The sequence below is a fragment of the Lolium rigidum genome, chromosome 4 (assembly GCF_022539505.1).
Source record: "Lolium rigidum isolate FL_2022 chromosome 4, APGP_CSIRO_Lrig_0.1, whole genome shotgun sequence".
NCBI classification, from domain to species: Eukaryota; Viridiplantae; Streptophyta; class Magnoliopsida; order Poales; family Poaceae; genus Lolium; species Lolium rigidum.
Window position 1 is genome coordinate 150702398 of NC_061511.1, and position 25797 is coordinate 150728194.

Genomic DNA, 25797 nt, shown 5'->3' on the forward strand with positions numbered 1-25797 from the left:
CTAAATATACATGAATCCTATTAGTTGTCCGTGCAATGTCGCCAATTGGGATTACGTTTCCTACCAATTCTATCCCAAGATAAGCTTTCATGCAGATAAGGCATTATTTGTAGGTGGGTTACCAAGATAATATTCATCGAAGCTTACCATTTCTAAATCTCATAATCTAAACACGTTCATAAAACAAAATGGACACGTTGAAAATTACAAGTATATATAGCCCATATAAGACGATCATCCAAACATTGCATCAAGAAAGCAAATATACCTCTAGTTACCATAGCATAAACAGCCTATACCAGAGTTCACTATCCCCAAGGTTTATACGCTCTATTGTCATAGCAATGGAGGAGGCCTCAGTTTTGATTGTTGGCGCTGGGCCAGCGGGCCTCGCAACAGCCGCATGCCTTAGCAAATTCTCCATCCCCTATGTCATTGTCGAGCGCCAGAGTTGCAGCGCCTCACTATGGCGCTATCGGTCGTATGATCGTCTCAAGCTTCATCTTGCCAAGGAGTTTTGTGAGCTGCCGCACATGTCGTACCCAGTTGATGCCCCAACATACATACCGAAGAACCAGTTTATCAAGTACCTCGATGACTACATTGAGCGATTCAGTATTCAGCCGAAATATCTCACTGTTGTTGAGTCATCCACATATGACTTCAAACACAATTGTTGGTCCATCATTGCCCGTGACATGGAGAAGTGCACAATAGTCCATTACAAGGAAAAGTTTCTTGTTGTGGCAAGCGGCGAGAATAGTGAGGAGAATATTCCAGTGATCTCAGGACTAGAAAACTTTCCAGGTGTGGCCATCCACTCTTCAGAATATAAGTCAGGCATCAGCTACTCAGGGAAGAACGTATTGGTCGTTGGATCAGGCAACTCTGGAATGGAGATTGCTTATGACCTTGCATCTCATGGTGCCAATACTTCTATTGTTATTCGAAGTCCGGTACGTGTACTAGAATTTTACAACATATTTTATTTTTTATAGTTTTTATTTTACCTCATGTATGAAAGATGTGTCATGTGTGACCCTTTATATGGTTGCAGATGCATATAATGACAAAGGAATTAATCCGATTAGGGATGAAACTAGTTCGTCACCTTCCTCTGAAGCTAGTAGACGATCTCCTTGTGATGATGGCAAATTTCATTTTTGGTGATTTAACTAGGCATGGGATCATCAGACCAAAAAAGGGTCCATTTATTATCAAGTCAGAAACTGGCCGATCCGCAGTGATTGATGTTGGCACCGTGGGGCTAATCAAAGAAGGCAATATAAAAGTGAGTATATCCTTATTCATGGTATATATAATATAATACGAATTAATTCGTCTGACAAGTTATTATTTCAAATATTTTGTAGGTTCAACCAAGGATTACTCTTGTTAAAGGCAGAATAGTTGAATTTGAAGGTGGGAACCAAGGCTCCTTCGACGTGATTGTGTTTGCAACTGGATACAAAAGCACCGCAAATAGGTGGATGAAGGTAATAGCTTTATTCAGATTTGAGCTTCCCCAAGTGTAGTTTCTCTATATTCGAAATTAGTAATGTATTCTAACATAGTAATGTGATTTATGAGTGCAGAATGGCGAGGACATGTTTAACAATGATGGCTTGCCAAAGAAGGAATTTCCAAATCACTGGAAAGGTGCAAACGGGCTCTATTGTGCTGGTTTAGCGAGGAGGGGCTTGGCCGGCATTGCCTTAGATGCCAAGAACATCGCCAATGACATTAAATCTATCATAGAGTCCATGTCTACCTAAGTCAGATTTTATATTTCTTCAACTAGGAGAAGGGCTAGATATTGGTATGTCTGTAACATCTCTATGATGTCAGAGGAGATGTTGTAAAATTTAGCTCATCTCAGGGTATTATGTCGGATTTCATTTACTTATCCATATCAAGTTATCTATGATGTCTGAGGAGATGTTTTAACTATCTCCAGTGTTCGAATCTTTTTTCTGAAACTTTGTGTCGGACTTCATTTAACTTATCCATATCAAGTTATCTAGTGAAGTGGACATGCTAAATTTGTGTGAATTTTTTGTATAGAATTTACAAGAACTTTGAGTTGCCCAGACTCGAGTGTTGTAATTTCATCTATGAAATAATCTACACCGTCAGCATATAGTCTAAATATGGGCATTTTCTCTTCTCTCAAACTATTTACACCGTCGCTGCCCTTTCAAAAAAATCGGGTGTACAATGTTTTACTCCACTATTTACCTTGAAATATATACGGCATAGCTATTTTCTTTCTCCAAATCAATATCATTTTTTTGCACAAATATCAAATGTTCTATAGTATTGAAAACAGCAAAACTCTTACAACCTGATGTCTGATTTATAATTTCTATTGCGTGAGGTTAAACTAACTCTACTGTATGAAATCTGTTCTCACCATTTTACGGCAGATATATGATTTTGGTAATGTTCCAACTGCCATAACCTGTATTGGGCTATCCGGAGATTGTTTCGAGTATAAATGTACATATGTTGTTCTACAACAAATAGTTGTGGACAGAACAGACCTTGGCAGCGTGTAATTTCAAATTACACCAGACATCACATGCTCCTACATGAATTTTTCTTTTCCAAATGTCTAAGCAATATAGTATAAGCTAAATATTTGCACATGCATTTGTCCCTTCTTTTTTAGCCGAAACATTTGTTTGTCTTTTATGTACGTTTAAAAAAACAGATAATTTGTGCACCTGGCATAATAAGCAAGTTTAGAGCTTTTAAAACCGCTCTTTTGTTTTTGGTTTTTTTAAGGATGCATTGTTCATGAAGATTTAAAGGCACACAGAATACACGAGCATGTTCATGTGTGTGAGAAAGTAGAATATTTTAACACTGCTAGATTCTTTTCCAAATGTAGGCTCCGTTTGGGAGCTTCATATTTTCTAAACCACAGTATTTCAAAACTGAAGTATTTTAGTGCTAGGGCATGAAATACTGCAGTTTCATGATACTGTAGTATTCCTCAGTTTTAGCAAAAAATGCAAGGTGTTTGGGAACTGTTGTTTCACCCTCCCCTTAACCGCTTTTTAGGCTAAATACAAATAGAAAATAATGCTTCGACCAGATTGGAGGAACTTTTTTTTCTAGCGTTTCTCACTTTTGGAAAAAAGTGGTCCAGATCTCCTTTTCTAATACTGTGAAAATACTTTGTTTTGGAGAATACCGAAGTATTGAAACTGCAGTTTTATGCTCTAGCCAAACACCACAAAGTATTTGAAACCATAGTATTTTTAGAAACTGCAGTATTTCATAAATACTTCAAATATACTTCGCTACCAAACGGAGCCGTAGTCTTCATAATTGAAGACAAAGCGTGAAAGCTTTCAGCCGCTCAAACTACAGGCACATATCAGCTACGTTGCTGACCAAGAGCACTAATCCCATCATTCGATCTGACACATATTTCGTAAGGTTGTCACTTAAACACCATGGATCTGACACATATTTCGTAAGGTTGTCACTTGAGATTCAAGAATACAACGACAGAAACATAGCCACAAACTTGACAAATAACATTGCAGCAGCCAACTCTGGGAGAAGGTGGATTTATTTAACGAATGAGAAACACAAAAGCAGCATCTGCATGGAAGTCAAGTCTAAGCATATTGTCATACAGCTTCAAGTCCGCACTGTTTGTCAAATAGAGTATACAAAAGGAGCACCTATACTTGCAAGTTTCAGTACAGAACTTACAAAACTGGAGATTTTCATTGTTCTATCTCGACAAACAGGCTTGCTTGCGGGTGCAAACCTGCTTCCACCAGCGTCTGGGAGTTCTTTTCAGGACCGTAGGTTACCCGCGGGAAATTTGAAACTAGGCTGTACTTTTCTGCTTTCAAACAATCCAAAGAATCAACATAATCGTAGATGGAGGTAATGGTGGTGGAACTGTGGAATCTCCTTTCTTTGCGCTCTCCAGTTGGAAATCTTATAAGAACCTGCATGATTATAAGCATAACTCGCATTTAGTTCCAAGATATCTGATAAGATTATGACACTATCATTACATCTATCAAGTGACAACATATAACTCATATTCAGATAATGCAATTCGTGTGATACTTATCAAATGCAGGCACCATGTGTCCCTATCTAGCCCTTTAAAAAGCTGATGAGTTAACTCAAAGGAGAAAGAAAGGAATAATAGGAGGTTTTATGTGCCATTAAAAATGCAGCATAAGGTAGAAAATTGATATCTGATGATCAATGACAGGTAAAAAATGCTTCGACGCAGAAAGATGTGGTTGTCAGCATGTTACAATTGAGCAAGAATTGGATAAAGGTTGTCGAAGATGGACAAAAGAGCGGTAAACATACCCGAGTAACATCAGGCCCTTTCTCAGGCTCAGCTCCGAGTGCCATTGCCTTCTCTTGCCGCCTCCTTGCAAGAGCAGCTTCCCTTTCAGCTGCTTCTTGGACAGCCCTGGCTTGTGCCTCCTCATCTTCTTTACGTTTCCTCTCAGCCTCTGCAGCCTCTCTTTCAAGTATTTCTTGTTCCTCCCTCTTTTGGCGTTCCCTAGCCTGGCAATAGTATATAGATAATAATTATGTGGTTAAATTAGTGGTATCATCAAAACATTCCACCACTAGCAGAAACTTTAGTAGCATGTATGTGCTGTCTACATCTGCTTGAATCACACCTTAAATGGTGAATTTACTTTACCAGTATACCATGCACGCGTGCAATTCTTATGAAGGCACGGCGCCTTGTACTGAAGGCAAACCAAGGAGTTACAATATGTCTGACCTACCTTCCTTTCTTATTACTGTTAGGGATGGATACTCTTATACTACCAAAGCACCAACAATTTTATAGAAGGATGGCGTACATAGCTTAACATACCTGATCAGCTTCAAGTGCAGCTCTGTAAGCAGCATCTTGTTCCTCGCGCAAACGCTGATTGTTTAGTCTTTCTTCGGCTTCAATCCTGCCAGCGACAAGTGAGGCAGTGCACTCTTCAACCACTCTTTGAAGAATTGTTATCATCTGTTCAGGTGATTTGGGCCCCTCAACCTTTGGAACATCCAAAGAAAATGGATGAGCAAAACTGGCAAACTGAATAAAAGGGCTAAAGGCGCAATTAAACAACAACCTGGCGCTTTAATAGGATAAACATACAAAACATACTGAAGGGTAATTGCAAAATCTGAAGAGCTCTGAATCATCAATGACCACTGTTCTTCATTAGATGCATAGTTTTACTTCACTATCAGGTAAGAGAAGGAACGGTCTCGGGATCTATTGGTATCAAATGATGTACAAAGGCGGGCACGGAATATCACACAATATTTTACACTCTCGAATCATACATTTCGAAATATACGAGGAACATATTATTAGTACTAATAACCAATGTAGCATCACCCTTGAGTATAAACTGAGACTGCATCCTCAGATCAGATGAGTAAATTACAGTATGAACCTGCATTACTATTTATCAAATTTGAAGTCATAATGCACATGATCCGCCAGGTAGTTTAGAGTATACCCAATGATTGCAAAGTGAATTTTCCTGATTTTTTTGTTTATCTACGCACCCATCAAGAGAATGCATCAACTGCTAGGATTGAAGGTGAGTTAACCATTAGTCCATTACAAGTTTACAACTCTTAATTCTTTCAACCAACTATTTATTTCAGGAAACTTCCAATAGCCTCTTGATTTTTGGTCAACCAGGGATTTGGGTTGATAAACTTCTCTTGGTGATTACACAGGGAAAAAAAAACTAATTCAAGTATCTTCATCAATAAGTCCTACAGCTGCAGCATCTTGTTTGAATTGTGCAAAGAGACATTACCAAACCAATTTTCGGGTATCATGAACAGTTTTTCCTCAAATTCATTATAGTAGCTCGGAGTTCAAAGTATAATGGGTTTATCGAGAAATCATGTACATGCATCATGTACCCTAGAGTATGTTAGGTTCATGCAACTTAGTTAGCAATAATGAGAATAGCGGTTTAGATTACAAGACAAAAATATACGAAGATTTTCAGGAACGGGGATGTGTAATCATGAGAGATCTTTTTCAATTGTTTGAGACTGGGAAAGTGGAAGTGAAAATGGGTGCAGAAACTTCAAAAGAAACTTCAACTTAAATTCCCATTGCAGTAAAAAAACCAAGTGAATGTTACTCGTTATTACTGAAACTCCACTATTCAATCCCACCTCTCAACTCAACTTTACATTCCCATACTAGTAACTGATAACAAATTCAGAGAAATAAACACTAGAAGGGGAATAGCTTGTGAAGGATATCATGCATTTACCGGTTCTCCATTACTTTACATATGCACATACATCAAAATAGGGTAGGATAAAAGGCATTCTCTACAGAGGGCAAGATTTCAAACACTCCAAATAGGAAAATATTTAAAACAGCATATAGATCTCCAAGACAACCAAACCCACAATCTGTCAGGATGCGGCTATATTCTTAACATAAGTGAATCTTAGAATCACAATCAATTAGTCTATATAAGCACAAGTGCGTAGCAATAGGCTTAATTAACCCCCACCCCACAATGATGTAATTGTTGTTCTACGCAACTACACGAACACATGATAATCAAATCAACCATTGGTGATTAAGAATCCCGAGCTCCCTTTAAATAGCCCCTAGAGAAAGACCGACATACTCAGCTAAGCTTATCTAATAATAGGAAGCTTTATGAATCTTCAATCTAGCAAAATCTAAAGGTTTCAGCACAAACACCCGCAGTATAGTTGATGTGCTAATTAACAAACCCAGAAAACAAGAATCTAAGCAGAGCAGAAACTATATGTTAATTGAACGGCACACCAACAGCATACCTGCTGCAACAGCACAATTCTCTGGTTCGTAGATGCCATGACTAGCGCGCAGAACGGGAAGCGCGACGCATTGAGGCTGTTGCTCATCTTGAACCCTTCAGTCCTTCTGATGCTGCCGCCCCACGCGACGAAGTTCTCGTTTATGAACTGGGCCACGGGCTCGGAGCAGAGGCAGCCACCGCAGAACGCGGGGGTGTCCGGGTGGTCGGGCGAGTGGAGGTACACGAAGAGAAGCTTGTACTCGCGATGCGCGCGCTGCAGCGCGTCCGCGAAGCCCTCGGTGACGAACCGTGGGCCGCGGCCAGCCCCGAACTCGTGCTCGAACTCCGCAACGAAGTCGACCGCCTCGACGGCAGACGGGGGTAGCCCGTGGAGCCCGTCGCCGCCGCCCTGCGCGAGGCCGAGGAGGGAGAGGGATCGGGAGAGCACGCCGCCCGCGACCCAGACGCCGAGGCGGATGGAGCCGGTGATGAGGCCGACCCCGCCGGAGACCACGTAGAAGGGGAGCGTGACCAGCCTCCACGCGATCCCGGGCTGCTGCTGCTGCTGAGGAGGAGGAGGTGCAGGCGCGAGGGGTGGGAGCGGGACGAAATCGTCCTCCAGCGGCGGCGGCGGCGGCGGCGGGGCGTAGGTAGACGGCTCGGGCGAGGAGGGGTTCCCGGTGATGGAGGAGACGGCGAGCTGGAGGTCCCAGTTGTGGGCGGCGAGAATCTCGGTGCAGAGGTCGGTGTCGGGGATTCCCGTGATGGCCTGGAAGTAGCCGACCTTGTCGTCGACGGAATCGGCCATGGCGGCCGGCGGAGAGGCGGGGGTGGGGGGTGGGTAGAGCTAGGGTTTGGGGATTTGGGGGCTGTGGTAGTTAGGACTTGCGAGGAAGAGGAGATGCGGAAGGTAGTGGAGTTGGATTGGTCGCCTCGCCAGGAAAGAGACGACTCCTCTTCCTCTACATACTCCAAGTTGCCAACGGAACGGAACGGAACATTAAGGGTGTGTTTGGTAGGTCGGTTCACTACAGATTGTCTTTCTCACATGAGATATGCTCACCCTATACAAGTTAGGTCCAGAATTTGCTATGTGTTTGGTGGGTCGGGTGCCTTCAACCATGCTATGATAAGAAGCTGTTTGGTGCTCAGTGATGCATTCAACCAGGCTGAGGTTCTACCGAAACGGAGATACGTACCCCTAGGGTTTTGTACCAGGCGACTGGCGGCGAGGTTTGCTGCGACCCAAGATTGGATCTCGCTCGTTCCTTTACACCTCGCGGGAGGAGTTTAGGCGATCGAGCACGGCTGGGAGCGGAGGATGTCGGACAACAGATCGTCCACAGGTGGTGGACGCGGGCATACTTTGGCGCAGGAAGGAGAACCTCGTGGAGGAACCTCGAAAGATGGGGGTATTGGCGACATGTTTGATCAGCTGGAGTTGGGGGACGAGGACTATGATGACTTCGTGATAGAGGATGACGACGCGGAGATAGAGAAGAGCACACGGTGGTTGGCAGTGGCGAGGGTGGTTGCCCTAAGAAGTTCAGCCATGAAGCTTTGTTTCAACAGATGCAAGTTGCCTGGAACCCGGTGAACCAAATCACCATGAGACCTGTTGATGAGAACCTGTTTGTCATCCAGTGTTTTTGCCTTGGAGATTGGGAGAAGGTCATGGATAGAGGTCCATGGTTATTCAGAGATTGGCCGTTAGTTCTGGCACCATATGATGGATTATCAGACCCAACAAAAGTTGATCTAAATTTTATGCCGATTTGGCTGCAGATTCATAAGATACCTGAGGCTTTCAGAAAAGAGAAGTTTGTCAAGCCGATGGTGGCACGCCAGGCAGGGGAAGTGGTTACTGTGGAGATGATCCCAGCCGGGGCCTTCAGAGGGGATTTTGTCAGAATGAGAGTGAAGCATGATGTGCGCAGGCCTTTAACTCGGTTGGTATCGCTATCACATGGTGGGAAAAGACATCCTTTTGCTGTTAAGTATGAGAAGCTGGGTTTATTCTGTAATGCTTGCGGAAAATTAGGCCATGATTACAAAGAGTGCGGTCTAGGGATCTTTGAAGTAAAGGACCTAAAGTGGGGTGATTGGTTATATGCAAATCAGTCGACCCGCAACCGCGGAGCTGCTGTGCTACGAGGTAATTGGGGAGGGAGCAGGCCTGACATTGGTGGATCGAGAGGTCAAGGTGATGTATTGGTGATGAACCAGGGACCTCGTACTGATGGATTTGGGAGAGGAAGAGGTGGATTTGTTGACTGGCGTAATCATCCGGAGCGCCATGAGGCGAATCATGAGCAGCATCCTGCTGATGATTTAGAAGATACAGCGAGCAGTCCAGTAAAGTCCGGAGACGTCCATATGACTGATTCAGAGAAAAATGCAAAAAAAAGACTTGCTTTTGAGAAGGAAGGAACCCAAACATATGATGATCCAGAGACTATGGCTGTTGAACCTATTACAAACTCTCTCGTGATGATTGAGGGGGGAAGGGAGCAGGAGACTGGTGTGGTGACTGGTGAAAATGTGAAAGACACTAAGAGGTACAAAAAGGATGGAGAGACAAGCTCGGCGAACTCAGGATCGGCGGCATCCTTCGAGGATGGCCGCCGGACACAATGAAACTCGTAAGTCTGAACTGCCGGGGACTGGGTAATGACCCGGCAATTCGTGCGCTTCTTAATATGAAGAAGCAGTGTAACCCCGAGGTGTTGTTTTTGTCGGAGACGCACCTTGATGAGTATCCGGCGGAATGTTTACGTAGGCGACTTAATATGGATCACAAATTAGTTCAGAGAAGCGATGGACGTAAAGGAGGGATAATTTTATATTGGAAGAGAGAAGTCAAAGTTCGGCTTCTGCTCTCCCACCCAAACTTTATTGATGTGAAAATTGTGGAAAGTGATAAACAATGGAGGTTCACTGGGATGTATGGCGAATTCAAATGGCAAAGTAAACACCTCACTTGGGAGAGATTGAGAGATCTGAAGAATAATCATAATCTGTCTTGGGTGATTATGGGAGATTTTAATGAAATTCTATATCTGAATGAGAAGGAAGGGGGCAATCCTAGGCCCCAACAGTACATGAACGCGTTCCGTGATGCTTTGATGGATTGTGACCTGGAAGATATGGGGTATATCGGAGATAAATTTACTTGGCGGAGAGGCAGGATCCGGGAACGTCTCGACCGTGCAGTAGCTAATCCAAGTTTTATGAGTCTGATGCCAAATGCTGCACTAACGAACTTGGAGTTCAGTCGATCAGATCACAGACCAATTATGCTGGATACGGAGTTTTATTTGGCCCATAACCAGACAAAAAGAGGGGGTCCTAGGAGATTTGAAGCTCGCTGGCTACAAGAGGATCGGTTTGGTGATATTGTGACAAACGCCTGGGAGAATGCAACTATGCATGTGCACCATGGTGGTGTGTTGGATAAGCTCCAACATGTACATGCAGACCTTCACGTCTGGGACCAAGTTGTTTTGAAGAAACCGAGAAAACAGCTCAGGGATGCCCAGCGGGAGTTGGACCGGGTGATGTGCGCCCCTATGACGGATGAAAATGAAGAAAGAAGAATTGAACTAGCAAAACGCATTGAGAAATTGCTGGAACAGGAGGAAGTATATTGGCAACAACGCTCGCGGGCTAATTGGCTGAAGAACGGAGACAGGAACACCAGCTATTTCCATAACTATGCCAATGCTCGTAAGAAGAAAAACTTCATTGCAAAACTGAGAAGTGATACAGGCGGGTGGGTGGAAGGTAATGATTTAAATCCTTTGATTTCCGATTATTTTACTAATCTGTTTACCTCCGAGGTGAATGACACAGATCCTATGTTCCTGGAAAAAATACAACCAAGGGTGACTGACGAAATGAATGCACAGCTCATGGCTCCGTTTTCACCAGAGGAGGTTAAGAAGGCAATTTTCAGCATCGGAGACCTAAAAGCTCCCGGACCGGATGGCTTGCATGCAATCTTCTATAAGAAATTTTGGCATCTGATGGGTGAAGATATAACAGCTGAAGTTCTACAAGCAATTAACTCATGTACTATTCCAGAGCGGTGGAATGAGACAACTATTGTGCTTATTCCAAAGATCGATTCTCCAGAGGTGGTGACACAGTTCAGACCCATTAGTCTATGTAATGTGGTGTACAAAATTATCTCCAAAATGTTGGCAAATAGGTTGAAACAAATTCTACCTGAAGTGATCTCCCCTACACAGAGTGCTTTTGTTCCGGGGAGGTTGATTACTGATAACGTGCTGGTGGCGTATGAGTGCATACATAAGATCAAGAATAAAAGGAATGGGAATGCAGGTCTCTGTGCGGTGAAATTGGACATGCATAAGGCCTATGACCGGGTGGAATGGGTATTCCTGAGAAATATGATGAAGAAATTGGGTTTTTCTGACGGATGGGTTGATCTGATGATGGCATGTGTCACCTCGGTGTCCTATAAAGTGAGGTTTAACTCAACAGAGACAGATAGCTTTGTACCTACAAGAGGCTTAAGACAAGGGGATCCCCTATCCCCTTACTTGTTCCTCTTATGCGCAGAAGGTTTATCTAGCACCTTGTTACATGAAGAAGAAGTTGGTGGTATTGAAGGTGTGAGTGTGTGCAGGAATGCACCATCGGTGTCCCATTTACTCTTTGCCGATGATTCTCTAATCCTTATGAAGGCGAATATGGATAATGCAACTTCCTTGCAGCGGGTGTTGGACTCCTACTGTGAAAACTCAGGACAATTGGTTAGTTTGGCGAAGTCAAGTATTTTCTTTAGCCCAAATACAAATGCCCTGGTGAGAGCGGATATCTGTATGGAATTACATATTGATACTGAGGCCATTTCGGATAAGTACTTGGGTTTACCGGCAATTGTGGGGGCAGATAGATCGGACTGCTTCTTACACTTCATAGACCGGATTATTCAGCGTATTTCTGGGTGGAAGGAAAAATTGCTGTCTATTGGAGGGAAGGAAATGTTGATAAAGGCGGTGGCCCAATGTATCCCTGTCTATGCGATGTCGGTTTTCAAAATACCGATAGGTGTTTGTAAAAGGATATGTGATGTAATTGCACAGTTCTGGTGGGGTGATGAGGAAGAGAATAAGAAGATGCATTGGTATGCATGGTGGAAGTTATGCTTTCCTAAAAATCAAGGCGGTATGGGGTTTCGTGATCTCCATTCTTTTAACCTAGCTATGTTGGCAAAACAATGTTGGAGATTGATGAATGCACCTGACTCGCTTTGTGCTCGAGTACTGCGAGCCAAATATTACCCAGATGGGGATATCCTCAATGCCAGACTAAAAAAGGGAGCGTCGTTTACTTGGCAAAGCATACATGCTGGAATACAAACTTTTAAAAAAGGTTGTGTGTGGAGAGTTGGTAATGGAGCAAATATAAACATATGGAACGACCCCTGGATTCCATCAAGCACGGATCGTAAGGTTATATCTAGCCGAGGGGAGGCTGTATACACAAGAGTAGAGGATCTTATAAACCCTGTGACTGAACAATGGGACGAAGAACTTCTCCGAAGTATTCTAAATCCAGTGGATGTTAATAGGATTCTTGAGATACCTCTGAATGTTGGTGCCTTTGATGATTTTATGGCATGGAACCAGACCAGAACGGGGCAGTTTTCTGTGCGATCCGCATATCACGTGGAGTGGAAATCCCAATTTGGCTCACGAAGAGGTCCCAACGCAGGACAAGGTTCTCCTTCGAGCTCTAATCCTGTTTGGAAGAATTTGTGGAAGATGAAAGTTCCTAGTAAGGTGAAGATTTTTTGTTGGAATGCTCTACATGGTTCACTACCTCTGAAATCAATTTTGGTTAACAGACATGTGGGAACATCAGGACAATGTCCGGTTTGTTTCCAGGGAGCGGAGGATGTGAAGCACCTCTTGTTCACCTGCCCGGCTGCTGTGGAGGTCTGGTCTGAGCTAAATTTACTGCATGTAATCAGTGATGTTTTACCAGAAGATAGGTCGGGTTCATCGATTCTAGAGATTCTACTACGGCGCCCTGAACAATCAATGGAAAGCTTACCCCAAATTACTGTCCGTGAACTTGTTGCTGTAGCATGCTGGTACATTTGGTGGATTAGAAGACGGCGAACTCATGATGAACCGGTGCAACCAGTTAAGTATAGGGCCACATCTATTTTGGGACTAACAGCAAATTTTATCAAATCATTGTCCCATGCTGCAGCTCCGAGTGGTGCAAAGTGGATGCGACCTCTGTCAAACTATGTCAAACTTAACGTGGACGCGGCGTTTCTGGCGGATGTGCATGCAGGCGCAACGGCGGCGGTGATTAGAGATGATAAGGGCCAGTTCCTGGTAGGATCCTGCGCCTATCTGGAACACGTTGAGTCGGCAGCAACCGCAGAAGCGATAGCTATGCGTAATGGCCTGGAGTTGGCTGTGAGTTTGGGCTGTAATAGGGTTGAAGCTGAATCTGATGCAGTTGATGTTATTAATGCATGCAATGGAGAGGAGATGTGGTGGAGCTCAGCGGCAGCAATCTACGCTGATTGTATTTCCTCTATCGCAACCTTAGGGGAAGTCAAGTTTAGGCACTGCCCTAGGGAGTCAAATGAAGTTGCTCATAATCTTGCCAGGTTTTGTTATGATTCTAAAAATTCTTGTAACTGGGTCGATGAACCCCCTAGCTGTATCTTGAGCAAACTCCTAGATGATGTAACTATTCTGTGATTTGGAAGCGGCAAGTTTCAGACGCACTCTTTTCCTTACCAGGGTACCGAAGGGGACTGGAAGGTTTTTAATGAGGCGGCTTGCTGACTTAATATATTATGATTTCAAAAAAAAAACCAGGCTGAGGTTCTAGAGAAAAGCCCATGAAAAGAAAACGAAAAAGCAATCAAGTCCCTATACGTAAAAAAACAAAAGCAATCGGGTCCCTAGCTTGACGTGGCGGCGCTAGCCCGTGTCCATGGCGTGGCGGCGCTAGCCCGTGTCCATGGCGTGGCGGCGCTGGCCGGCGTCGGTGAGGTGGTGGCGCTGGCCGGCGTCGGTGAGGTGGTGGCGCTGGCCGGCATCGGTGAGGTGGCGGCACTGGCCGCCGTCGGTGAGGCGGCGGCGCAGGACGAAGTCGGGGAGGCGGGGGCGTTGTCCCGTGTCTGTGGCCATGGTGGCGCTGTCCCGTGTCCATGGCGTGGCGGCGCTGGCCCGTCGGTCGCGGAGATGTGGCGTCGGGCGGCACGCAGGCCGGCGTCTGGGAGGCGGCCGCGCAGGCCGGCGTCTGGGAGGCGGCCGCGCAGTACGGCGTCAGGGAGTCGTCGTGCAGGCTGGCGTCTGCGAGGCGGCGCGCAGGCTCGGTGACGGGGCAACGGGCGCGGCGTGCGGGGAGAGAAAGAGTGGGGGGAAATTAGACGTGCGGGTGGGGGTCTGGGGGGTGTGCGGGTGACGCTACAGTGTTTTGTGGGGACGAGGTCAGCCAGGCCGACCTGCGAAGCTCGATTTTAGCTTCTCAACCGGGCAGGGCTAAGGGCCTGTTTTCGCATGAGGTGGGCAGTGCCCAGTTAGATCGAGCCGGTCTACCAAACAACAAAAGGAGGGAAAATCTGGGATGAGAGGGGGAAATCTGTGTCCATTCAGGCTACCAATGGTAGCCCGGGCTACTCAGATTCTCTCCTCTCAACCGAGATTTTAAGGAGATCCGTTGTCTGTTAGACCGGCTCTTCCCATCTCAACACTGCCGAGGGGATACGGAAAAGTGCCCAGAGCCGGGCTGAGGAGCGAAGCCCGAATCGAGCTTCGCTGCTCATCCGGATGAGCTAATCCCGCATAGTACTGTACCAGTGGCCCGAGTCCCCCCCAGACCCAATCCCGCACGCCATTCGTCCTCCCACGCGGCCCGCCTCCTCCTCATCGCCTCCACCAGCGCTGCTCCCGACTCCGCCACCAGCCACAGCCTCGCGCGCCGTCACGGCCTGGCTTCGCCTCCACGGCCTCGCGCGCCGTCACTGCCTCGCGTCGCCTCCACAGCCTCGCGCCAATCGTCCACGACCTCGCGCGCCGCCACGACCTCGCGCGCCGCCGCGGCCAGGCTTCGCTCCACGGCCTGGTGCCGCCTGATACGTCTCCAACGTATCTATAATTTCTGATGTTCCATGCTTGTTTTATGACAATACCAACATGTTTTGTTCACACTTTATATCAGTTTTATGCGTTTTTCGGAACTAACCTATTGACGAGATGCCGAAAGGCCGCTTGTCGTTTTCTGCTGTTTTTGGTTTCGTAAATCCTAGTAAAGAAATATTTTCGGAATCGGACGAAATCAAGACCGGAGGCCTTATAATTCCCGGAAGCTTCCGGAGCACCGGAGAAAAGTCAGAGGGGTGCCAGGGGGGCCCCACCCACAGGGCGGCGCGGCCCAAGGGGGGGGCGCGCCCCCCTGATACGTCTCCGACGTATCGATAATTTCTTATGTTCTATGCCATATTATTGATGATACCTACATGTTTTATGCACACTTTATGTCATATTCGTGCATTTTCTGGAACTAACCTATTAACAAGATGCCGAAGTGCCGCTGTCGTTTTCTAGCTGTTTTTGGTTTCAGAAATCCTAGTAACGAAATATTCTCGGAATCGGACGAAATCAAGACCCAGGTTCCTATTTTCACCGGAAGCATCCAGAACACCCGAGAGCCGCCAGAGGGGGGCCCTGTGGGCCCCAGATGATAGGGTGGCGCGGCCTGGGCCCTGGCCGCGCCAGCCTATGGTGCCACCGCCTCTTCGACCCTCTGACGCTGCCCTTCCGCCTATTTAAAGCCTCCGTCGAGAAAACCCTGAGACGAAAAAACCACGATACGGAAAACCTTCCAGAGCCGCCGCCATCGCGAAGCCAAGATCTGGGGGACAGGAGTCTCTGTTCCGGCACCCTGCCGGAGCAGGGAAGTGCCCCCGAAGGCTTCCCCATCGACACCGCTGCCATCTCCACCGCCATCTTCATCACCGCCGCTGCTCCCATGAGGAGGGAGTAGTTCTCCATCGAGGCTCGGGGCTGTACCGGTAGCTATGTGGTTCATCTCTCTCCTATGTACTTCAATACAATAATCTCATGAGCTGCCTTACATGATTGAGATTCATATGATGATGCTTGTAATCTAGATGTCATTATGCTAATCAAGTGAGTTTTACTTATGTGATCTCCGGAGACTCCTTGTCCCACGTGTGTAAAGGTGACAGTGTGTGCACCGTGTGGGTCTCTTAGGCTATATTTCACGTAATACTTACTCACTGTTATGAATGGCGTAGTGAAGTGCTTATTTATATCTCTTTATGATTGCAATGTGTTTTGTATCACAATTTATCTATGTGCTACTCTAGTGATGTTATTAAAGTAGTTTATTCCTCCTGGACGGTGTAATGGTGACAGTGTGTGCATCCGTGTTAGTACTTGGCATATGCTATGATTATGATCTCTTGTAGATTATGAAGTTAACTATTGCTATGATAGTATTGATGTGTATTATTCCTCCTACATAGCATGAAGGTGACAGTGTGCATGCTATGTTAGTACTTGGTTTAGTCGAATTGATCTTTCATGCACTCTAAGGTTATTTAAATATGAATATTTGAATTGTGGAGCTTGTTAACTCCGGCATTGAGGATTCGTGTAATCCTACGCAATGTGTTCATCATCCAACAAGAGTGTAGAGTATGCATTTATCTATTCTGTTATGTGATCAATGTTGAGAGTGTCCACTAGTGAAAGTCTAATCCCTAGGCCTTGTTCCTAAATACCGCTATCGTTGCTTGTTTACTTGTTTTACTGCGTTACTACTCGCTGCGTTACTACCGCTTGTTTATCGTCCCGGGCAAAGCACTTTTCTGGTGCCGTTGCTACTACTTATTCATACCACCTGTATTTCACTATCTCTTCGCCGAACTAGTGCACCTATTAGGTGTGTTGGGGACACAAGAGACTTCTTGCTTTGTGGTTGCAGGGTTGCATGAGAGGGATATCTTTGACCTCTTCCTCCCGGAGATCGATAAACCTTGGGTGATCCACTTAAGGGAAACTTGCTGCTGTTCTACAAACCTCTGCTCTTGGAGGCCCAACACTGTCTACAAGAATAGAAGCTCCCGTAGACATCAAGCACTTTTCTGGCGCCGTTGCTGGGAGGAAAGGTAAAAGGCTCTCATACTCCGATCCCAGGCATAAGTACTTTTCTGTTACCGTTGTGTGTGTGCTCGAAGCTATTTCCTTTAGATCCTGCAATTGCATCTTTTTATTTCTTGTTTACACTAGTTTGGCATAGTGGACAACAATGAGCTTCTTATTCTATTTCCTGATTTAAGACATGGATGGTTTGATGCGAAAATTAAAAAACCTATGAAATCTTATTTGCATGCTGGTAGTAATATTAGTATGAACTCTTTGAACACCATTGTTGATAATAATATAGAAAGTTCTAAGCTTGGGGAAGCTGGTTTTCATGATCTTTTTAGTCCCCCAAGCATTGAGGAGAAAATTTTCTTTGATGATACTTTGCCTCCTATTTATGATGATTATAATAGTGGTCTTTTGGTACAACCTACTATGGAGAGTAAATGTTATTGTGATTATACTATGCCTCCTACACTTGATGAGAATAATAATGATAGCTACTTTGTTGAATTTGCTCCCGCTATTACTAATAAAATTGATTATGCTTATGTGGAGAGTAATAATTTTATGCATGAGACTCATGATAAGAATGCTTTATGTGATAGTTATATTGTTGAGTTTGCTCATGTTGCTACTGAAAGTTATTATGGGAGAGGAAAATATGGTTGTAGAAATTTTCATGTTACTAAAACACCTCTCTATGTGCTGAAATTTTTGAAGCTACACTTGTTTTATCTTCCTATGCTTGTTACTTTGCTCTTCATGAACTTGTTTATTTACAAGATTCCTATGCATAGGAAGCATGTTAGACTTAAATGTTTTTTGAATTTGCCTCTTGATGCTCTCTTTTGCTTCAAATACTATTTCTTGCGAGTGCATCATTAAAACTGCTGAGCCCATCTTAATGGCTAAAAAGAAAGAACTTCTTGGGAGATAACCCATGTGTTATTTTGCTACAGTAATTTGTTTTATATTTGTGTCTTGGAAGTTGTTTACTACTGTAGCAACCTCTCCTTATCTTAGTTTTGTGTTTTGTTGTGCCAAGTAAAGTCTTTGATAGTAAAGTAAGTACTAGATTTGGATTACTGCGCAGTTCCAGATTTCTTTGCTGTCATGAATCTGGGTCTACCTCCCTATAGGTAACTCAGAAAATTAAGCCAATTTATGTGAGTGATCCTCAGATATGTACGCAACTTTCATTCAATTTGGGCATTTTCATTTGAGCAAGTCTGGTGCCCTAATAAAATCCATCTTTACGGACTGTTCTGTTTTGACAGATTCTGCCTTTTATTTCGCATTGCCTCTTTTGCTATGTTGGATGAATTTCTTTGATCCATTAATGTCCAAGTAGCTTTATGCAATGTCCAGAAGTGTTAAGAATGATTGTGTCACCTCTGAACATGTGAATTTTTATTATGCACTAACCCTCTAATGAGTTGTTTCGAGTTTGGTGTGGAGGAAGTTTTCAAGGATCAAGAGAGGAGTATGATGCAATATGATCAAGGAGAGTGAAAGCTCTAAGCTTGGGGATGCCCCGTGGTTCACCCCTGCATATTCTAAGAAGACTCAAGCGTCTAAGCTTGGGGATGCCCAAGGCATCCCCTTCTTCATCGACAACATTATCAGAGTTCCTCCCCCGAAACTATATTTTTATTCCGTCACATCTTATGCACTTTGCTTGGAGCGTCGGTTTGTTTTTGTTTTTGTTTTGTTTGAATAAAATGGATCCTAGCATTCACTTTATGGGAGAGAGACACGCTCCGCTGTAGCATATGGACAAATATGTCCTTAGGCTCTACTCATAGTATTCATGGCGAAGTTTCTTCTTCGTTAAATTGTTATATGGTTGGAATTGGAAAATGCTACATGTAGTAATTCTAAAATGTCTTGGATAATTTGATACTTGGCAATTGTTGTGCTCATGTTTAAGCTCTTGCATCATATACTTTGTACCCATTAATGAAGAAACACTTAGAGCTTGCTAATTTGGTTTGCATATTTGGGTTCTCTAGAGTCTAGATAACATCTAGTATTGAGTTTTGAACAACAAGGAAGACGGTGTAGAATCTTATAATGTTTACAATATGTCTTTTATGTGAGTTTTGCTGTACCGTTCATCCTTGTGTTTGTTTCAAATAACCTTGCTAGCCTAAACTTTGTATCGAGAGGGAATACTTCTCATGCATCCAAAATCCTTGAGCCAACCACTATGCCATTTGTGTCCACCATATCTACCTACTACATGGTATTTTTCCGCCATTCCAAAGTAAATTGCTTGAGTGCTACCTTTAAGTTTCCATCATTCGCCTTTGCAATATATAGCTCATGGGACAAATAGCTTAAAAACTATTGTGGTATTGAATATGTACTTATGCACTTTATCTCTTATTAAGTTGCTTGTTGTGCGATAACCATGTTTCTGGGGACGCCATCAACTATCCTTTGTTGAATATCATGTGAGTTGCTATGCATGTCCGTCTTGTCTGAAGTAAGAGAGATCTACCACCTTTATGGTTGGAGCATACATATTGTTAGAGAAGAACATTGGGCCGCTAACTAAAGCCATGATTCATGGTGGAAGTTTCAGTTTTGGACATATATCCTCAAACTCATATGAGAACACTAATTGTTGCCACATGCTTATGCATTAAAGAGGAGTCCATTATCTGTTGTCCATGTTGTCCCGGTATGGATGTCTAAGTTGAGAATAATCAAAAGCGAGAAATCCAAAATGCGAGCTTTCTCCTTAGACCTTTGTACAGGCGGCATGGAGGTACCCCTTTGTGACACTTGGTTAAAACATGTGTATTGCGATGATCCGGTAGTCCAAGCTAATTAGGACAAGGTGCGGGCACTATTAGTATACTATGCATGAGGCTTGCCACTTGTAAGATATAATTTACATGATACATGTGCTTTATTACTACCGTTGACAAAATTGTTTCATGTTTTCAAAATAAAAGCTCTAGCACAAATATAGCAATCGATGCTTTCCTCTTTGAAGGACCATTCTCTTTACTTTTATGTTGAGTCAGTTCACCTATCTCTCTCCACCTCAAGAAGCAAACACTTGTGTGAACTATGCATTGATTCCTACATACTTGCATATTGCACTTGTTATATTACTCTATGTTGACAATTATCCATGAGATATACATGTTACAAGTTGAAAGCAACCGCTGAAACTTGATCTTCCTTTGTGTTGCTTCAATACCTTTACTTTGATTTATTGCTTTATGAGTTAACTCTTATGCAAGACTTATTGATGCTTGTCTTGAAGTACTATTCATGAAAAGTCTTTGCTTTATGATTCACTTGTTTACTCATGTCATTACCATTGTTTTGATCGCTGCATCCACTACATATGTTTACAAATAGTATGATCAAGGTTATGATGGCATATCACTTTAGAAATTATCTTTGTTATCGTTTTACCCGCTCGGGACGAGCGAGAACTAAGCTTGGGGATGCTTGATACGTCTCCGACGTATCGATAATTTCTTATGTTCTATGCCATATTATTGATGATACCTACATGTTTTATGCACACTTTATGTCATATTCGTGCATTTTCCGGAACTAACCTATTAACAAGATGCTGAAGTGCCGATTGTTATTTTCTGCTGTTTTTGGTTTCGAAATCCTAGTAACGAAATATTCTCGAATCGGACGAAATCAAGACCCGGGTTCCTATTTTCACCGGAAGCATCCGGAACACCCGAGAGCCGCGGGGGGGCCCTGTGGGCCCCAGATGATAGGGTGGCGCGGCCTGGGCCCTGGCCGCGCCAGCCTATGGTGCCACCGCCTCTTCGACCCTCTGACGCTGCCCTTCCGCCTATTTAAAGCCTCCGTTGAGAAAACCCTGAGACGAAAAAAACACGATACGGAAAACCTTCCAGAGCCGCCGCCATCGCGAAGCCAAGATCTGGGGGACAGGAGTCTCTGTTCCGGCACCCTGCCGGAGCGGGGAAGTGCCCCCGGAAGGCTTCCCCATCGACACCGCTGCCATCTCCACCGCCATCTTCATCACCGCTGCTGCTCCCATGAGGAGGGAGTAGTTCTCCATCGAGGCTCGGGGCTGTACCGGTAGCTATGTGGTTCATCTCTCTCCTATGTTGATAAGGGCTAAGCCCGTGGATGTGCCCGATCTTCACGGATTTGGGTGGATTTCGTGGGGGAGGTGGATGAACACGATGAACACGACGAACACGGAGGGGAAATCGTGGGGATACAACTCACACACGCACACAAACCGGTTTTTCCTCGTAGGCCCGATACACCTACTCGATAGAGGTTGCGAGAAAAGACCTTCCGGTAGAAGTCCCGCAAAGAGATCGACAAATCGAAACACGCGAGATCTAGAAGGGTGAAAAGACCGGAAGGTTGATAGAAGTGCAAGCAAAAGACCAAAAGGTAGAAGTGCAAGCAAAAGATCAACAAACGGTAGAAGTCACCAAAGAGATCATCACGCGTCGATAAGGAGCCCGGGTGGATACAAGATCATAGATCTAGGGTTTCCCATAGGGGTAAGAGCAAAGCTCAAGTTTCTTCTTAGTTCATCTCTAACCCTAATCTGGAGGAAGGGGTGAGGTATTTATAGACCCAGATTCGTACAGGGGTAAAGTCGGAATTACATAAATTATTCTGGTCCATGGATGCGAAATCGACGGTTGAGATGAAGTCAACAGGGGTGGGGCCGGCAGTGCCGGTGAGGAAGGGCCGGCAGTGCCGGTTGGGCCGGTAGTGCCGCTGGGTCCAGGCCGGCAGTGCCGCTGGTTGCGTCTTCGGTGGAAGGGCCGGCAGCGTGCGGTGTACGGAGGCCGGCAGTGCTCGGGGTGAGCAGCCGGCGGTCTGCCGGGGGCTTGAGGCCGGCAGTGCCGGGGTGAGGGGCGTCCTTCAGCTGGGACTCTTCTTCTCCTTCTTCCTTGTCCATCTTCGGGTCTGCTGTGATGTCCTTCTCTCGAGGTTCATATCTGATAACACAAAGCATATCGGCCTGAGGTAGCAGCCCATCCAATGGGGTATTGAGATCAAGGGTAGTGAGGAGTGAGTTCACCTTATCATGTAGCGCTTTGACTCGAGCTCGTGTCATCGGTCCACTTGGGGGACTTGTTGGTCTTGGTGTGGAGGTGACCGAAGGCCACCCCGCATCATCTCCCCCCCCTTGGGAAAGAGTCGTCCTCGACTCTAAAGTGTCTTCATCTCCTTGACATGGCATCCTATCCTTGATGTTGATGATGTACTTGGTCTTGAGGGTTGTACCATTGGAGTTCATGAAGCACATGTGTTGGTCCGTGGCGATGGTTGTTTGTAGTCCTTGTAGTCGGATGTTCTCCCTAAGCAACAATGTATGCATGTGTGAAGCATTAACCGTTCGAGAGCATGGCTTGCATTGATCTAAAGGATGGAGTCTAGCTACCACATGAAAAGTTGGAGCATGGGTATAGGGGTTGGAGATGGACTTAGCTTGAAAACAAATGGGGCGTTGTATGCATGGAAGCTTGATGTCTCTCATCATCTTGTTGTCATGGTGGTGTGTAGAGAGCATGGTAAGTGTCATGTCTCGTCCCTTCTTCTTGGAGTTGAGGCGGGTAGCTTGACGAAGTACATGTTCTTGTATGATGGTTCGTGTGTCTTCATGTAGTTTCTTCATGGTGATGGCGCGCTTGTCGGAGTCCATGTTGGTGCTCTCATGAATAATTGGAGGTGGGATGTGGCTTCCGAACAAGAACTTGGGTAAAAGCAACTTTGCATTGGACAAGAAATCATCATGCGAATGGAAATCAACCAGTTCTTTTTCCGCGGAAAACTTGGCAAAAATGGGAACAAAAATTGTGTCGGTGTAGTCAATGTTTTGTGGGACAAGGAGTGATGTATAGGGAAGTCTCATTTGCAAGTCACAAAAAGGGTGTTGTGTAGCGTTGTCCCAAACAAACGGAACATTCAAAAGGCCAAAAATGGTGCTAATGTTTTTCATGAAGCGAGTATGGAAAATGGCAATGGTATGGAAACGTCGAGCTTGGGCAATTGTGGTTGGCGTGTGCTGCTTATGTATATCCCCAAAGGTCGAATAATTTACTTCAATGCCAATAGAGGAAATCGCAAAACCAAAGGAAATCAACTTTTTGTGTGCCAACGGCCATAAGATGCATAAGGTCTCTCTCACATATATAATATGGTCCTTGAGGTTCATGGGACACATGAGGATATCATCAAGTCCACTTTTGTCAACAAGATGTTTCAAGAGATGTTGCATAAGACGCAAAACGAGTGGCGAAACAAAGGAACAACCCAAAGGCATGACAAGAATTGTTGGAACCCCGCGTGGGTTAAGGATTTCATGAACATACCCGTGTGCTTGACAATCATGAGTAGGACGTTGCATTTCCTCTTGTTCGTCGGTGTTGGTGTGGTGAGCGGTACCTTTTGGTAGTGTGGCGCCTTGCATGAAGTCGATGTGGTGATCTATGCCTTGAAGCGGTGGTAGTCCATGAGGAAGCTCGTCGGGGAAGACATCTTGGAATTCCTTCAAAAGAGACAACAAAGACGAAGGAAGTGTTGTTAAGTTGTTAGTCTCCGAGGGTGGCCCCTTGCAAATGAGCACATAGTGCAATTTGGTGGATGGGTTGTGGTGCACTTCTCTCATCTCACTCTTGGTGGCTATGAGTGCACACTTCATCTCACTCACATATGGCTTGTGGCGCTCACTTTCTTTGTGGTGGGTCACTCTCTCACCTCTCATCTCACTAGGGTGAGTAGCTTCCGTAGCCCTCGCTAAAGCCTTTGCATTGTCGGCAATTACTTGGCTAGGAGTCATTGGGCGTAGGATGAAAGACTTGTCGCCAACCTTGAAGCTATAGGCATTTGTGTAGCCATCATGGCTTGCTCTTTTGTCATATTGCCAAGAGCGACCAAGTAGCATGTGGCACACCGTCATGGGCACTACATCACAATCAACGGTATCTTCATAGGCGCCAATCTTGAAGGATATGGAGACGGTGTGTTGTATCTTGACATTTCCATTGTCACTTAGCCATTGCACATGGTAAGGGTGGGGGTGTTTCCGGAGTGTAAGGTTGAGCTTGGAGCATAGTTCGGTGCTTGCAAGATTGTGGCAACTCCCTCCATCGATGATAACCTTTATTGACTTGCCATTGACTCCGGCTCTTGTTTGGAAGATGTTGCACCTTTGTTCTTCATTGGGGAGTGCATGTGTTGTCAACACTTTGGTCACCACAAGTGATGGGCTTGCATCATGCACACATAGGACTTGTTCTTGATCTTCCAACTTCTCACCTTCAAGTGTTGTTGCGGCTTGCACCAAGGCTTCATATGCATCTTCACTTAAGTATTCCACATTGCCATCATCTCGAGTTATCATAACTCTTGTGTTCTTGCATTCAAAGGATTTATGTCCTTGAGCACCACACTTGAAGCAAGTGATGTTACTAGATCCCGTGGAAGCTTTGGAGGTCATAGTTGATTGATCCGGCTTGAAGCTTGTTGTTTTGAAGGCACTCTTCGTTTGCTTGGGAGGATCCTTGGAGGAACTATCACTTGTATTCTTGGTGCTTGCGGAGTCATTTGTTGCATTTCTTGCGGCGAAGAAGGACTTTGTTTTTGCACTTGCTATGTCTTCTCGCACTTGGCGCTCGGCTCTTGTAGCTTGATGGAGCAATTCAACCATATTGGTGTAAGGCAAGAATTCCACTATTCTCTTGACGGGAATGTTCAATCCATTCAAGAATCTTGCCATTGTTTGCTCTTCTCGCTCGTCCACATTTGCACTCATCATTGTCATGTGCATCTCCTTGTAGTATTCCTCAACGGACTTGTAGCTTTGCTTGAGTTGGGTAAGCTTGTTGAAGAGGTCGCGTTTGTGATGGTTGGGCACAAAGCGTTTGTGCATGACTTCTTGCATCTCTTCCCATGTAGCAATGGGGTCTAGATCTTCCTTGTCACGCTTCTTGTTCACTTCTTCCCACCAAACATTTGCATACCCTTCAAACTCTAGTGATGCCATGGCCACTTTCTTTGCTTCGGAGAAGTTGTGTATGCGGAATATCTTGTCAACCTTGAGAACCCAAGAGAGGTATGCATCGGGGTCTTCTTCTCCATGGAACTTAGGCATGGTGAACTTGAGTTTCCCAAATATTTCCTCTTCATTGCGGTCATTGCGTCTAGGAGGTGGTCTTTCTTCACCAAGGTCTTGACGTTGTTGAGGTGGATGTTGTGGCCCGTGAGCATCTCTATTGTTGTTGCTATGTTGTGGACGAGGAGGTGGTCTTTCATGACCTTCATCTTGATCATCATTGTTGTGGCGGCGTCGAGGCATCACACTTTCTTCACTTGATGCTTGGTGATGACTTGACTCTTCATCTCTTGCCCTTGGAGGAGGTCTTCTAGCATGAGGGCGATCATCATGATGGCGGCGATTATCTTGACCTTGAGGGCGTTGAGGACGAACAACATTGATGATTTGGCGCTCTTGGTGCGCTTGCCTTTCTTCCTCTTCAAGAAGGCGTTGTCTTCTAGCTTGAGCTTCTTGTGCTTGTCGTTGCCGCTCTTGTTCTTCAAGTGCTTGTTGTTCATTGCGGAGGCGCTCTTGTTCCCTTGCTCGAACTAGCTCTTGATCATGGCGAAGGCGTTCTTGCTCTTGTTGGAATTGAGCATTGAGGTTCTCTTGGTGAAGGCGCTGTCGTTGCCTAATCGACGGTACCTCGGAGGAGGGATCCTCACGAGGGGGAGAAGAAGTAGGGGCCATAGGGCGGAGTGCTCACGGGACGGTGGTA

The 25797-nt window shown here is 45.1% G+C and overlaps 2 protein-coding genes across 2 annotated transcripts; one reads left to right on the forward strand and one right to left on the reverse strand.

The window, feature by feature from the left end:
• The first annotated feature begins 344 nt into the window (after positions 1 to 344).
• Positions 345 to 1775, forward strand: LOC124707055 (probable indole-3-pyruvate monooxygenase YUCCA11). Its single transcript, XM_047238717.1, has 4 exons — positions 345 to 956; positions 1058 to 1291; positions 1374 to 1496; positions 1596 to 1775. Exons 1-4 carry the CDS (start codon positions 345 to 347, stop codon positions 1773 to 1775), a joined length of 1149 nt encoding a protein of 382 aa, XP_047094673.1.
• Positions 1776 to 3567: 1792 nt separating this feature from the next.
• Positions 3568 to 7703, reverse strand: LOC124708601 (plant UBX domain-containing protein 10-like). Its single transcript, XM_047240282.1, has 4 exons — positions 6850 to 7703; positions 4880 to 5050; positions 4354 to 4557; positions 3568 to 3974 (listed from the first exon to the last, which is right to left on the reverse strand). Exons 1-4 carry the CDS (start codon positions 7636 to 7638, stop codon positions 3744 to 3746), a joined length of 1395 nt encoding a protein of 464 aa, XP_047096238.1. The 5' UTR covers positions 7639 to 7703; the 3' UTR covers positions 3568 to 3743.
• Between the last annotated feature and the right edge of the window lie 18094 nt (positions 7704 to 25797).

Bases quoted from the DNA above. Each gene is read 5' to 3' on its own strand.
- LOC124707055 (XM_047238717.1), top strand. From the start codon at position 345: ATGGAGGAGGCCTCAGTTTTGATTGTTGGCGCTGGGCCAGCGGGCCTC. The intron at 1,292-1,373 runs GTGAGTATATCC...AATATTTTGTAG, and splicing joins TCAAAGAAGGCAATATAAAA to GTTCAACCAAGGATTACTCT. The intron at 1,497-1,595 runs GTAATAGCTTTA...TTATGAGTGCAG, and splicing joins CCGCAAATAGGTGGATGAAG to AATGGCGAGGACATGTTTAA.
- LOC124708601 (XM_047240282.1), bottom strand. From the start codon at position 7,638: ATGGCCGATTCCGTCGACGACAAGGTCGGCTACTTCCAGGCCATCACG. The intron at 5,051-6,849 runs GTATGCTGTTGG...GATGTTCCAAAG, and splicing joins GAATTGTGCTGTTGCAGCAG to GTTGAGGGGCCCAAATCACC. The intron at 4,558-4,879 runs GTATGTTAAGCT...TACTATTGCCAG, and splicing joins CTGCACTTGAAGCTGATCAG to GCTAGGGAACGCCAAAAGAG.